Raw genomic sequence first — 16,498 nt, 5'->3', positions numbered from 1 at the left:
TTAGGTTTCCTCACAAAGTTTTCATTCACCGTTTGTCAGTGGTCTGTAAATAATCTTAGAAAGTACATATAACTTGGAAAAAGTCAAAATGGTACTTACCTTTGTTGAGTTGCTATTGCGTTAAACTTTTTAGATCCTTCCTCATTATTCAAAAACATAATATACATACATAGTTAGTTAGACAAACGAGTATCTTTATCAACCCTAAAACTTGAAGGTAAATAAACGTCTAAGTACCTATAAGATATCTAAGATACTAGGTCTCCTAAAGCGTAAATTACTAACTTAACTTTAGAGGTATCCTCGTAAAGCTAAGTTAATGGAGACAAAAGTAATTCTAGAGTTAGTTGAGGAGATCATGATAATTCAGTGTGCCATAAAAATTCACTACCGACACTTTCATTTATCGCCAACCGAATTCAGCTTAGCCGGTGAACGGAGATAACACATAGGTACCCTGGTTTTTCTGGGCAGGAGTACCTATTACAGTTTATCGACGTAATATCACAATTATATTAAAACCTATTTTTAAAAAGGGTTCTGGAATTTTTCAAAGGGTTAAATAGAGTGTGTAGCTATGTCAGTTGTAGATTATAAATACCGTTTCAATAGGAGTGCCTAGTGTTTATCACTAGTCACAACTCAGGCTATTCTATTGTTAAATTCAAGAAAAAAAATACAATAATTCTTTGCTCAACGCAGGAAATTGTATCAGGAATATCTAACCCTAGATGGACACATAGCAGCCAGATTGGCAATATATTGAAGAAGGGCCAAATTAACAGCATCTTTAATTGATTCTTTGCAATTGCAATTGGTGTTCCACTGTTTTTGCTTAACCCCTTGGGGGACAGGCGTGAGGTTATGTATGTATGATTGTGAATATCTAACATCAAAACTGGAAATGACTCCAAATAGACAATAGTAAAGCTTTTCCTACACTGAAAAACACTTCAAAATTGAGATAGCCATGTAAATTAAACGAAAAAACCATTTAAAGTTAAAAAAAATACGAGAGTAGTTACGTAACAAAACAAAACGGTTGATACTTTCATAAAATCGGGCCGGCTTAACCCGACAGTCTGCGTCGCACGCGTCGTCGATCGGTTGCGCGTGTGTTGCTCGTCTGCTCGGGAAAAAATGGCTACTAATATTGTAAAGTGTGCTAGTTGCAATGTCGTTATAAATGAGGCATTGGCATTTATTTGCAATAAACTGGACGTAATGGATGAGCAAAGTATTGCTCGTATTTGTGTTAGTGCTTTTTCGGAAAGTGAAATTTTGACCGCTAAGAACTTGTTGTTTGAATCTGTTTCGACAACAAAGCCCAAGAAGATACGGAAAAGACAGGGAAAATCATTACGTGATATAGATGATATTATATGTCTTTTAAAAGAAACTGATCCCGAAGAAATCCCTATTTTTGTTGCAAAGGATTTACAAAAACTACCCCCTGTTTTGTTTGACCATGTCGATGTGACAAAACTTCTCAAAGATCTTTTGAAGATGCGAAGCGAAATAGATCGTATAGCTGAGGAATACGCTACAGTGAACCAAGTTAAGGATCTAGCTGTAGAAATAGACGCACTAAAGAATGCGTCAATTGTAAACAACGTTTCTCGAAACGTTAATATAAGACGGGGTGCCTGTGCTTTGTCGAGTTTTGAGCATGAAAGTGGGCCAATGGGTTTATCGCCTATGTGCTACGCAAATAAATCTGTAGAAAAACAGCCTACGACAAATCCCTTAAAAAGACAGACTAACATCTTGTCGGATGTGGGTAGCGCGGTAAAAACACCGCGCGTAATAGGGACTGGAACGGCGTCGCCTACGAGTGATCGCAGCTCAGCTGATCGCGCGCTGTCTAAAGCGATGGTGAGTCATGCAACGTTGCCGACGTCTACAGTGAATTGTGTTTATAGTTCTGAGCGGCCAGCCCATCAACAGTCATGCGCTGAAACTAGAAAGAGTTTCTCTGTTGTTGTGCAAGATGGATTAGCTAAACCACAGTCTAAATCACAAAAATCTGATGAGAAATGGACTTTGGTACAGAGGAAGAAAAACCGATTGAGAAACCGCTTTGTAGGTAATACAGGGACAGCTATTGTACCTTCAGATAATAATTTCAAGGCTGCGAGTACTTTAGTCCCGATCTATGTTTACAATGTTTCTAAAGAAACATCGGAGAACGATATAAAATCGTATTTACTGAAGAAAACCAGCTTAGAAATAAAATTGGAAAAGATCAATATGAAATCAAACAGAAATTATAATGGATTCATTGTTTTTGTACCAAAACAAAAGTATGGCATGTTTATGACCGAGGACTTTTGGCCCGACGGGGTATTATATCGCCGTTTTGTTGATTACAATCGCAACTCGGACAAACCTGCCTACCGGGAGATAAAGGGACTAATATCATCAGTAAATGGATAGTACCATTAAACTTGTTACATTTAACTGTAAGAGTGTCACTAGGTCGGTGGATTGTGTGGGGCGGCTTTGTCGGACGGCGGACATTGTGGCACTACAGGAGACCTGGCTTTTGCCTCACGACCTACAGTTTCTGGGCAGCATTGATGACGCATTTTCTTTTACTGGCAAGTCTGCTGTCGATACAACCGCTGGAGTACTTAGAGGGAGGCCATACGGTGGAGTCGCTTTGCTGTGGAGGAAGACCATGTTCCCAACGGTGTCTGTGATCGCGTGTACTAGTGTGCGTCTCACTGCGATAAAGGTAGTGCTTCATGACCGGTCTATGTTGGTGATATCAGTGTACATGCCTACTGACTCAGTCGATAATCTCACGGAGTTTACAGAGTGTCTAAGTGAGTTAAACGCGATTATTGAAAGTTGTGATGTGGAATCTGTGTTCATTCTGGGAGACTTTAACGCGCACCCAGGTGAGTTGTTCTCGAACGAATTAATAACATTTTGTAATGAACAATCGTGGACGTGTCTAGACTTTGAGTGGCTACCCCGCGATACTTATACATTTGTAAGTGATGCGCACGGGTGTCGCCGGTGGCTCGACCACTGTGTAGTGACGGGTGCGGCGCGGCGCGCCGTCGTTGATGTGTGCGTACTGTATGACACATATTGGTCTGACCATTATCCGCTAATGATTGAATGCGATGTAAAAATTGTTAAACCTAAAGTTTCAATCAGTTCGAATACATTTAATTGTGTCAAGTGGGGACTTAGGGACAGTAGTCAAATTCAAGACTATACTAAATACTGTAATTTAGGACTTAAGCAGATTGACTTCCCATCTGAGTTATGTAGTTGCGCAGATGTGACATGTAGTGATCAGAACCATAAAATGATAATAAATAAGATGTACATTGACATTATAAATATTTTGACTGAAGCCGCTAAGAGAAGCTGCATTGTACCTAAGCGCGGCAATTTTAAATATGTGACGGGGTGGAACAGGCACGTTAGTGGCGCTCACCGGAGGGCCAGGCTTTGTTTTCAGCAGTGGGTATCGTATGGACGTCCTAGATCTGGATATCATTATAATAATATGTGTGAGACTAGGAAACTTTTTAAACAAAAATTAAAGTACTGCCAAAATAATGAATGTCAGATAAAAATGGATATCATTGCAGAACATCATTCAAATAAGAGCTTTGGTGATTTTTGGAAAAATACTCACAAGCTGAATCCAAGGTCGGGCTCTCCGGCGACTATCGGTGGTGCGCATGAGCCGCGGGACATAGCCTGTGCCTTTCAGAGGCATTTTAGTGTAATGTCGCCGCTCGGGCCCGCGTCACAGGTGCTCGATGTTGGGAACCACCCTGGGTATGTCAGTGTTAGATTCACCGCCAAGGATGTGGCCCAAATTATAAAAAAGATGGTGAGAGGCAAGTCCCCAGGTCATGATGATCTCAGCATTGAGCATTTGAAGTACGGGGGTGTACATCTGCCAAGAGTCCTTGCGCTATTATTTAACTTGTGTCTTAGTCACGGTTATTTACCCGATGACTTAATGCACACAGTCGTAGTGCCAATTGTCAAAGACAAGACGGGGGACTCATCGGACCTGTCTAATTACAGACCGATCTCGCTTGCGACTGTCATAGCTAAGGTGCTGGACAGTTTGCTTGATCAACAGTTGGGAGCGCACATCCATTTACATGACGCTCAGTTTGGGTTCAGACCCGGCTTGTCAACTGAGAGTGCTATCTTCTGTCTCAAGCAGACTGTTCAGTACTATACGGACAGAAGCACACCGGTGTATGCATGCTTTTTAGACCTTTCTAAAGCTTTTGATCTGGTGTGTTATGACAAGCTATGGCAGAAGCTACAATGTGAAACAGATGTGTCGCCTAGCATTGTATCGTTGCTCCAGTACTGGTACAGTAATCAGCAGAATGCAGTTAGATGGTTGGGTGCGCGATCGGATGTATATAGTTTGGAGTGCGGAGTGAGGCAGGGGGGTTTATCCTCGCCTCGCCTTTTTAACCTGTACGTAAATCAGCTGGTCGGTGAACTCAGCAGTACTAATATTGGATGTTCTATAGATGGAGTGTGTATGAACAACATCAGTTACGCGGATGATATGGTATTGCTGAGTCCATCGATAGCTGCTTTGCGTAAACTTCTGCGCATTTGCGAGTCGTACGCGGAGGCCCATGGGCTTACTTATAATGCTAAAAAGAGTGAATTCATGGTTTTCAAAGCTGGTACCAAAAATTACTCATCTGTACCACCTGTCACTCTATGCGGCATTCCTTTACAAAGGGTGCAGCAATTTAAATACTTGGGCCACTGGGTCTCTGATGATTTGAGTGACAATCTGGACATTGAGCGAGAGCGCAGGGCGCTGGCTGTCCGCTGTAATATGTTGACTCGCAGGTTTGCGCGATGTACTGGACCAGTTAAAGTGACACTTTTTAAGGCATATTGCCAGTCCTTTTACACGTGCAGCCTGTGGGCTAGCTTTACGCAGCGGGCGTACAACGCGCTGCGTGTGCAGTACAACAACGCTTTTAGGATACTGTTGGGGCTGCCTCGGTTTTGTAGTGCTTCCACTATGTTTGCTGAGGCGCGGACGGATGATTTTTTCGCGATTATCAGGAAGCGAAGCGCTTCATTATTAAGTCGCCTACGAGGCAGCTCAAACAGTCTCCTGAGGGTATTGTCCGAGCGGTGGGACCTGTCCCTGTTACAGAGGTGGATGCAGCTTCATGTTAGCGCTTCTCCTCTTTTTCTTTGACATTGTATATTAATTGTATTATTTTACTTGATTGTATTTATGACATTATGAGTACTATGGGTTTTTAATTTCTATTTTTGTTTTATATTTTATTTTATTTTATTTGATTAATTTTGATTTTATTTAATTGATTGTATTTATTGATTGTGATTTTTGATTTATGTAATTTATGGACTAAGTCTGAAATAAATGATTAATAATAATAATTAACGACTTTACCAAGTTAAACCGTTTCACTAATACGAGTCGTTACTTATTCCGTCTCGATATTTAAGTGCTTTTGAATCGATTATAGCTCAGTCTGTGCTTTTTAGAGCTCTCAGCCAATTTCAATCGATTCTAATAAATATGATTCATGAACAATATTAATTGTGTGATTTATTAACCTATTTCTGAAATTTCAGTGGAGCCTGTTGTGAATGGTTGAAGGAAGTTACTGTTGCTGAATTTCTTGAAGGTAAGTAAGTACGATTGATTTGTTTGTTTGGTCCTGAAATTTAGCTATTGTGATATTCCAAGAAGTCGAATGTATTTATTTGATGGCAATTGATTCGTTACGTGTTAAGACAGTGATAAACACTTTTGTATACTACAACTAACTATTATAATTCAAACTGAATTATTATTTTTTACTAAACTACTATCAAATTTAAGGCAGAACTGCCTTCACTTTTTTACCACCTCTATTATATACCTCTATACAAAAATCGGTTCAGCCAAACGCAAGATAATCGCGCACAAACATACATACACACAGGTCAAACTGAAAATCTCTTTTTTTGAAGTCGGTTACAAATAATAAACTTTTTCCAGTCGTTCGACAGTCCACTGTCTAAATGAGGGAGTCATGGGGTTCTCATATTGAAGGCAAACCATGGTTTTTGAAATAGAAACGACAACACAAAAGTGAGACAAAGTAAAAACATCTTAATGTAACCAATAAACCAATATCCGAGCAATTGACCAAAAATAAAGGACGACCTCTACGGTTTTCAGTTTCAGTGGAATTACTCGAGTGAGATTGTTCAGTCTCACATAATCCTTTGATCCTCTCTCACCGCCGCTTTCGAAGGAATAACAAAAATTAGTATTTTTCTTCTTTTGTGACCAAACTCCTTTATTATAGAGTATCGGCTGATAATTTGTAAGACAAAGGGTTTTTTCTGAGTATTGAAACGAGAAATGTTTATGTATGTAAAACTTTAACAATGTATTAGTGTACACTGTACAGGTTCAACCTGCATCGAGCAAGCGTGGTCATTAATGCTCAAACCTTCTCAGTGTGAGAAGAGACCTTTGGTCAGTATTGGCCACATTTAGGTTGTAGAAGGTTCAAACAGTCACTTTAAACTGTTTTAACAGGTATGTATTGTACTAATCATGGTTAGTAAAAAACTAGTAGAATATTGTTTCATAGTAATTATTTTATATTTTTCACAATAGACGCGTCGTGAGCATTTTTTAAGAAATGCACCAAAATTTTGCTCTCCCCGTTGAAAAATATACTTCACATTTTAAGCCATACATACGCCACGCCTGTGGCCCATGGCAGAGACTGTGAAACGCAAATCGCTATGAATACCTTTTTCACTTTATCAGCAGTCATAAATCCTTTCATGCATGCTCGCCGATTAAGGGTTTTAAATTCATTCTATCAATTGATATAACTCTTCAGAAGACAAACAGCCAGACTAAAACTACGATGGAGCAACTTAAGCCCCGTAAATACGTAACTACAGTAACGAACGACGCGTAACTTCTGAAAGAGGGTTCCTTCGAAGGACCTCGTGCGAGATTGTACTACGTTAACGCAATCGACAAGGTCAATGACCTTCGTCGCTTTAATTGGCTGCTGCGATTCAACCTACCAATCAAAAAGCTAAGCTGAGTAAAGTTTCGGTCTATGTTTTCGATCACGATGTGTTCCTTCACCGTTTGTCAGTGGTGTCAAAATAATCTTAGAAAGTACATATAATTCGGAAAAAGTCACATGGTACTTTGCCGTTGGTAGATTTCGAACCCGCACCCTCATGCATGAAAATCTTAAATCTCTGAGCCACTATGACATGATAATATATAGATTTTTGCATTACAATTGCAGAAATTTTATCGCAAAGAAACCTAACTCAAAGATATTTTGAGATACTTATCTTTCAAAAAAAAGACTACCTACATATAATAATTTCTTAATTTTTAACTTAAAACAACGCATAGCTAATTTGTTGACATTTCAAAAGTATCTATCTATGATATGATTTTGAAGCGAAACTCTCACACGCACTCCATTCAATCTTTCCTTACACAAGAACTTTTCCCAAGTGAGATTGCGTTTTAATAATTACTTTGAAAGACAAAACACATGAATAGGGCTATATAGGCTTTATAAGTAGGTAGGTATAATTACGCACATAATTTCCCAGTGGGGTAATCAGTATACCTAATTAGTATATCATGTAAGTATTCATTACCGGTCTCCTCTGGGAACTGTGGTATACGATCCGTCTGTACTGATATTCACTTGTAATATAATCACGTTGATGCACTCGCGTAACGCTAAACAGGTAATTGTTTAGTTATTTGATATTGTGTTGCGTTTAAGTTTATCTATATCGATAATTAGTTACCTAGTCTATCCTTAATATAGTGTCCAGCCTCGAACGTTTTTACTAGTTTACTATCTAGTCCTATAGTAAAGTGATGTTAACGCTGCACCGTACACAAATATTGCTAAATTGTTTTCTATCTCTCGGCATTAAAATTTATTCTTATGACACAGTCAATAATAAAGCTACGGAATTGACATACAGAAGTCAAAGTCAAAGTCAAATCATTTATTCCAATTAATCCATAAATAGGTACTTTTGAAATGTCAACAAATAAAGAAATAAATAATAGTTTGTCAATCTGTCCGTCTGTGAAGCTAGGTGCTCGTTCCAAAGTGTAGCTTCTAATACAGAAGAACGAGCAAGAAACTCCATTCGTCCAGAAACAACTAACAGTTGCTACGCAGGAAAACATCAATTAAAAACGAACACTCAATAGGAATGAGTATCTCAATATCCAAACACAAACATATTTCAAATGGAAATGAAAAGCAATTAGCGTTTGAGGCATAATTAATAAAGTTGCCGAGCTAATCATGTGCTGCAGTTATATGATATTTATACAAAACTACGGATGAAAATGCGAATCGTAGGAGAACTAAGTTTGTGGAATATTACGTTCCTTTGTTTGAAATTTACATACATTTGTACAATTTTAATTTAGCTCTGCTCTCGGCTGAGCCCATTTCCATACTAATTTTGGGATTAAAAATAAGCTGTGAAATTTTAATGGGCCAACCGTTGGGTGCTGTTTGGTGTTTGGATTCCGTTTTATTTTGTGAGATTGTTGACGAAAATTGCATTAAATACCTACTGTTTGAAAATGCAACTATGTATGCATAGAGGACATAGCTACCTACACACATAAGTTTAGCAAGGCATATTTCATATGATATATAAAACTTTTGAGTGACCACAGAGTTAGACAACAGTATGACCGGAACGAACATACTCTTACCGCGATTAGATTATAGTAGATTGCTTTTTTATATCACAGAACTTTGTTACTGGAAAAAAACGTTGTTAATATTGATTTAAATTGTCATGTTGCATTTAAATGCCCTTACCCATCTAAATATCTTAACTGATTCAATATACAGTAGTATTTGAAAGGCACTTTGATTCGAATTCTGTACAAATGTGTCGATACAAACATCGTGTAACTTCAGATTATAGTTTTCATTTTTGCAGCAAAAATTAAATTTTTGCTGCTATGAAAATTAAAATCATTTGTTTTCTCAATTCTCAGTAATAGCACGAAATTTCATTCTGTACTTAAAATGATATTTTGCTCATATATTTTTTTTTTGCAGTCATAACCAATTTTTTTAAAATTTTACAATAACTTTAATTTCCCAGATCACTTCACAAAAATACAATAAATAAAAATATTTCAACAAACGTAGCTAAATCAACCAACTGTTTATTACTCATACAATCTCCTTGATATTGTTGGAACTTTTTTAAAACCTTTGCAATCTGCAATTGTTTAAAAGGCATTTCACAATAATTTTACGCTACTGAGTATAAAACAGTATGAGGATGATAAACGAGGGAGCGAGGAAGCAGATACATTCAGCGAAAAAACAGCGCTTTATTTTATAAAGCGTAATTTAAGGAACGTTTGTACTTAAAAGAGTGTACAGCATGATTTATATTTCAATTTGTCTTGTTAGTTTAAAATTTGTCGCTGTTGGGCGATGATTTTGATTTATAGTATTGTTTTATAACATGTAACGGTCTTGTGATACGAGATATCTCATTTAGCTGAGTCAAATACTAGAATATTTTTTTTGATTGAGAAATACCAGGATCGTCCATTATTCCATGAGAGCTCATGATATAATTAGTGGAAAAGTTAGTGTAAACTGAATTAATGGATCACATACACTTATGCCTACTCTATAAAATAGAAAATAATTTCGACAGTGTCAGTAGAAAAGTAAATCGGAAGATTTTGTTCAGTTGGCTTAACATAAATACATAATTAATAACTAGCTACTTCCACGCGGTTTCGCTTCCTCGATAAATGTACTATTCAGCACAATAAGAATTCTTCGAATCAGACCAATAGTTCCGGAGATTAGCGCGTTCACCCAAACCAACTCTTCGGTTTTATATATTAGTATACATATATTATGTAATAGTATATATGTATAGATATAGATAATAACATACATAACAGGCAAAAAGTGGATATTCTATAAGCCCCTGCCTAAAAGGGTATTTCAGAAAATAATGGTCGGTTTCCTCTTTACGTAAAACTTTTAAATACATTGTAACTCCACACATACGTCCTACGCTGTGTATTATATAACATTAGGTAAATGGAGTTATACAAGCATAGTTATTTTTATAATATTTTGAGAAGCAGGCAGTACACTGGCTCTGATTTCTGATTCCAGCTCGAAACCAATTTGTTCGTTGTATAGTAGCAACATCATGTTGTTATTTCTTGGTAAAGATATAATACGTAGTATGTTCTGGTTTATCTGAATACAATTTATCATTCATACAATATTATATAAATATCATGTACCTATAGTTATTCCCATAAATCATACAGAATCCAGAGACTAAATTATTTCTGTTAAAACAAACAAATAACTTTCTTTGCCTTACCCAGGAATTAGACCTGATACCGGTTGCTTTTGCTTAGCAGTCGATATTGCCACCATTCAGCAGCATTGAGGCAGTCAGTTACATCAAATGAAGTCAGTTTTTTTCTACCAATTCTACACAATATTCACACATAACTCCACACTAACAACAAACCCCTCGAACTAAACTAAAATAGAATTTATTTTAATCGTTACCATGTTCGCCTTTCAGGGAAACTTTCGATGTAATAAATTTCAAATAGCAGGTAGAACGGGTGGCCTTTATAATCCCTTGTTCGGGTCTTTCGACACTTACAGGAAAAGATGGAGGCTTATCTACCGGGCTGCGGCATAACCGCTTCCTATTGACTTAAAATATCGTTTGTCTTGTAATCCAATATTCCGGAAAAAACATTCTAATGCGAAAAAGACCCAATTCATACGTTTCTCCTTTATCCCTTTTAAGTAGAGGTATTAGTTATTCTTCTGTGTAGAAATTTTCCTATTTGTATTACTCCAAAAGGCCAGTAACGCACTTGTAAGTCCTTTGGCTTACCGTGAGTTCATGCTTCTGCTCATTTGCCTTCCCATTCCATAAAAATACTACTATCGGTAGCAAAAATCTTACGTTTCATCTGATTGTAGGCGGATATCTTAGAGTGCCTTTAAATTAGCGTTTATAGGACTTTGTTACGCGGTGCAAGCGTCGCGTTATCACGACTTTTCTTTCGTAGTAAATTTAACGCTACGTTAACCAGAACGCAAAAACACCAACGCAAAAATTATGTGCCGCGCGTGAACGCAGCGTTCAATTAACTCTAGACGAAACGACGCCGCGATAACACGATGCCTGCGTCGCGTAGACGCTACGTCAGCGAGGTGCATATCTTTATCAAACATCTACGCTGAACAAATGATTAATTTAAAGGCGCTATGTACGTCTGCAATACCACAAGCATCACGAGTGCGTCACCAACCACCTTAAAAACTCTTTAATTTGTCTATAATTTTTGAGAAGCTCCTCGAAAATGATGTCATTATTGGATGGGTTAAACATTCATCAACAACTCTCATTTATTACAGGAAACAGCCGTATAGCCATTTCGATTCCCGGAAAGTTTCTGTGGTGTTGACAACTCAAAAGACACGAGTGCGTATTTTTGATCTGTTTCTGAGTAATTACGATCAGAGAGAGATAATTTCATTTCTGAGTAAGTATTTCATTTAGATGGCTGACTTCAATTAAAAACTTTTTTAATTTCGACCTGTTTGCTGTTAAAAGTAATATGCGTCTTCTAATATTACGTTATAATTTCACTGTAAATTATTTCAACCATGCTCTTCATTGTAATCTAATACCAAGTTTTACTCTGTTATAAATAATGTAAGGGTATACTGCATTGTACTTATATGTAGATTATCATCAATTTTTTCTTCTGTGTCGTTTACAAACATACAAGTTTACATACACACGACACCCAGACCTGAAACAACAATTTGTGGATCACACAAAGAGTTGCTTCGTGCGGGAATCGAACCCGCTACCCGTTGCGCGGCAGCCAGTTGCCCAGCCACCGCACCAACCGTGCAGTCAAAATCTTTAACATTTATGAAGGAACTCAAACAGGATTAATTCTATTGATTATTTCTTTCAATCTAATATTCAGTTATTTCATAGACACCTAGTAAGTACTTATTACGTCTCATCCAGTCTGTAATTATTTAGTACGGATTATAAAGTACGTATTTACATAAAGGAATACTGTTTCAGTAGTCTCGTGAGGCAATAATCTCCCTCTAATTCCGCCATAATTCACAAAACTTAACCTTAACCATTTGATCATCCGCGGATTAACAAAAAGACGGTTGCGAGTAGTGTTGTACTTCGCGATTATCGATAAAACAAAGACGTATATTCTATTAATATCTTTAATACTTTAATTAATCTATATAAGATTAATGTATGTTTTATTTTTCAATTAATTTGTTAATACATATTAACAAATTATTTGAAAATAGTCCATTAAAAATAACAACCTCGATATTTTAAATTTCTTCAACAAAAAGTGGCAAAAAATACTTTTTTTTTTTGTAAAATAAAACCTGGAGCGTAACAGGGAAATTGCCTGCGTAATACCGACCACTTAGACTAAACGATCCCAAGATCTTTAGTCTCACTCAGACTAAAATAGGACTCTAAGTATTCAAAAGTCTAAAACGGAAATTTTAATACCAACAATAGACCCAGATTCTTTAGCAGTTAAAAAGCGGGGGAATTGTTTTATGTTAAGTATAACAAAAGTGTTTAACATAGCCGAAATTAAATCGAAAACTTAAATACAGTAAAAACTAAAAGCCTATTTTCTATAGAATAATTTATATTCATCGAGGTTTTTTTTTTATTAACCAAACCGTTTATTGTATCTCGATTCTCAAAGATATTTGTTTAGTGCATAGCACATTCATTACATAACTAACCACCCAATCACTGTGCGAACAATACTGTCAAGTCATTTAAACATACAAGTACGGAACCACTCACAACATAACTCCTACAACATATTTATTCCACGAAAACTGAAAACTATATTTCCGTAAAGTTTACCTTTCGCCTCCGTATAAAACATCGACATTATAACACAAACATCAGCGTGTCACATCCCTATTGTGTGGAAGCTCCAGTAAGAATCTTTCCTATGTAAATTTATTGCAATACTCGGCGCGCCCTGCGGGTTTGCTCGCCGTACAAACACGCCAGACGTTCTCTGTGATATTTAAATCAGACAAAATAGGTACACTTGCTGTATTGTAGACTGTAGAATATACTTTTCAATAGTAGTTTGCTTTATTGAGCTTACGACATTTTTGTGTACTTGTTTTAGAGACGTCCCTTGAGGTTTTTGAAACAAAATATATCTCTGATTTTGACTTTAGATTGAAATAAATTTGTATGTGTGTGTATAGTATGTGCGTATCCCTAGAGACCTCTAGGGTTGCGATATTAGTCCTCACTACAGTGACTTTAAAATGGATTCGTGAATTCAATGAGTGTTACTGAAACTGAAGCATTTTATTTGAAACGTCTCAATTCTTACAAAATAATAACTATTTAAAAATATTCTTTGCAAATTGAAGAGTATCAAAATATTTAACATAGCATCTTTCTAATATTGTGAAAACCACTTAAAAACAATGGAATAGAGAATAATAACAAAATTAATCTTAAAACAAAAATATTTCTACGAAAATTCGCAAAAACAAGAATTATGTCATCAAGTTCGAAAACATTAAATATTTAGATTTACAAAGTAAACATGAAAATAAACCAGTTTAACTTGTAAAGGATAAAACTCAAATCAAATTCAAAATGTGTCACCCGGGAATAATCCTTCGCTTTTAAAACAGACACTATCGCCAGAGCCGGTGGGACATTCTGCAATTTATTTCTTTACGTACTACGGATACGCGCGACATTGCTCGTGGATTTGTTTTAAATCCTGATAAATTTTATTGTAATTCGTTTTGAGGTTTTGTTTTCGGAATTTAGGACAAAAAATCTTTTAGAAGTAAGTGTAAGTAAATTAATAAATACTGAATTTAATTCACTGTGCCATGAATTGCTATGGTTTTAATGGTAACGATGGATACACAACTTGCTTTCAATTAAATATATTTATTATAATAATGGACATGTTAATAGTATTTTTATTGGTAGCTCCATTTTTCAGACAATAGGAAATCCATAACTAAAAAATATAACACATAAAAGTTCTGCACAAACTTTAAATAAACAAACAAACAGACAACATCATGAACACAATAAAACCACACAAAATCCAGCTCCCAACTACAATTTCATAATAAATACATGTATTTTTCATTTTGTCCTGCATTCAGGGCACTTAACTCAGTGATAACAATGTCCCTCTTAAGAATTTAAAGAGCTACTTAAGAAATAAAAGCTTTTCTAAATTACTTCATTTGTGATTGTGTACGGGCTCGTTACGTTGCAGAATGGCCCTGGCCGTGATCTGGGATAATAAAAGATATTTTAAGGTCATTTTCAACGACGCAGTGGTTTGAGGTAATAAAGACGTGGAAACGTTTAAGATTGTGAAAAATCTCTGTCGTTTTATGGATTTCTAGTACATATACATAGTTATAATAATATGACAAAATGTCGTACATAATAAATTTTCTGAAAGAGAGACGAGATGGGAATAGTATGACGTAAGCCTCTTTTTAGGGGGAAAATCATCCAATGACTTCTTCCTGCCTTGGGCGAAGCGAAAGGGAGTGTCAAACTCTTACTGCCAGAAATCTTACTCTTCCTAACTCTTTATGTGATCCACAAACTGTGGTTTTGGGTCTGCGTGTCATGTTATGCGAACTTGTATGTTTGTAAACCCACGATACAGGAGTACTAGGATTTTCTCCTGAGTGTGAGTGCGTGCAACGTTTATTTAAAAAATACTTCAAGATAACATAGGCCATATAATACCGAGTTAAATAGGTTTACTAGACGACGAATAGAATGTCTAAATTACTACGGGATTACACTGTAAAGCTAAGTTATTATCACACCAACGATAGAGGTAGTGGATTCAGGGTTATTTAATACTATTTGTGTTGTAGACTTATGTAAAATAGACACAAGTTAGATGAGGTTAACAATTGTTTGAGACTAGCTAAACCCCGATTTATGTGTAGTGCTAACAATAGGCTGCTTTTACTTAAATAGGACTCAAAATGGGCATGTAAAAAGCTGCCATATATGCTCACCTGATGGTAAGCAATCGCCGCCAGAATACATAATAATATTTCCCATTTCCCGAATTACGTTCGAAACATGGCCACTTGAGCAACAAAGGGGGATACCCTCAAAGTGTATTATTGAAGTGCTTCCTAATAATTTCTTTGGTAAAAGTAACTGCCATACCTTTGCCCTTTATAAATGAAATAATTTCTTCGTTCACTTGTATTTAATTATGTGTATTCACAAGTTTTTGGGTAGTGATTTTTTTATAGTGTAAATCGGTAAAGGAGCAGACGGATCACCTGATGGTAACCAACCATAACGCCGCCACCCATGGACACCTGAAACACCAGAGCATTTTGTACAGCAGATTATTGGGGAATCGGGAATTGGATAGGCTATTATAAAACATCATGCTACGATGAATAAAAACCGAACAGTACTTGAACCCTCGACAGGCATTCTTTACTAAGATTTTTCCATTCACATTATAGCAAACCGAGTTCCCACATATTCCCACATACACAAGCATACAATTCCACTGTTCGACAAGTCTGTGCCAACATAACTTCTATTCTATAGTCCATTATATAAATTACATTAGGTCCACAAGAATCTAACAGAGAAATATGAAAATGTGAGCAGTCAGTATGCAAAAAGGTCGATCGCTGGCTGCGACGAGATGATATTTTATTACATCTACATTATTATAGTCTAGCTTTAGGGTTCCTCCGGTAAATTGGATTAGCTGGAAATTGTTTCGGAAAAATACTTTCTGATATTACCATATATAGTCGTTTCGTTTTATATTACGTTTCATTTCTGCTGTATGTGTATTAAAATACTTGAGGTGGCACTTTTGATTTAAAAACAAAACCGTTTCCTTTGGTCTCCGATTTTCTCCTGTGTCGAGGGTGCATTTACAAACATAGAAGTTCGTAGTGGACATGACACCCAGACCCGAAACAACAATCTATAGTTCACACAAAAACTTGGTCCGTGTGGGAATCGAACCCGCTACACGTTGCACGGCAGAAACTTGCCCAGCCACCGTGCCAACCGTGCAGTCATATGTGATAGCCGTTGGTGTTTGAAAATTATAAACATGACCAAAATCCTGCATGGCTACGTAAGATATTTTTAAAAGTTATACCTACCATATTACATTACAATCATTTCCTATAAAAGAACACGTGAAATAACATGAAATAAACAACATACCGTACTCATAATAGATTTTATGCTCAACATTTATACCAACTCAGACGATTTCCAAAGTTAGCTAGCTATAACTCAAGAAATACTATTATCATTTTTA

General features: G+C 36.5%; 1 protein-coding gene across 1 annotated transcript; it reads left to right on the top strand.

Moving 5' to 3' along the window:
- The first annotated feature begins 1,126 nt into the window (after positions 1 to 1,126).
- LOC126912652 (uncharacterized) lies at positions 1,127 to 5,425 on the top strand. The gene has a single exon (XM_050705712.1). It carries the CDS (start codon positions 2,429 to 2,431, stop codon positions 5,219 to 5,221), a length of 2,793 nt encoding a protein of 930 aa, XP_050561669.1. The 5' UTR covers positions 1,127 to 2,428; the 3' UTR covers positions 5,222 to 5,425.
- The last annotated feature ends 11,073 nt before the right edge of the window (positions 5,426 to 16,498 follow it).

This window comes from Spodoptera frugiperda, chromosome 28 (assembly GCF_023101765.2).
Source record: "Spodoptera frugiperda isolate SF20-4 chromosome 28, AGI-APGP_CSIRO_Sfru_2.0, whole genome shotgun sequence".
NCBI classification, from domain to species: domain Eukaryota; kingdom Metazoa; phylum Arthropoda; class Insecta; order Lepidoptera; family Noctuidae; genus Spodoptera; species Spodoptera frugiperda.
The sequence above is the reverse complement of the archived record's forward strand: the minus strand, read 5'-3'. Positions and strand labels throughout refer to the sequence as shown.

What these genes read in the sequence shown, in the direction of transcription:
- LOC126912652 (XM_050705712.1), top strand. Translation starts at nt 2,429, where the DNA reads ATGGATAGTACCATTAAACTTGTTACATTTAACTGTAAGAGTGTCACT.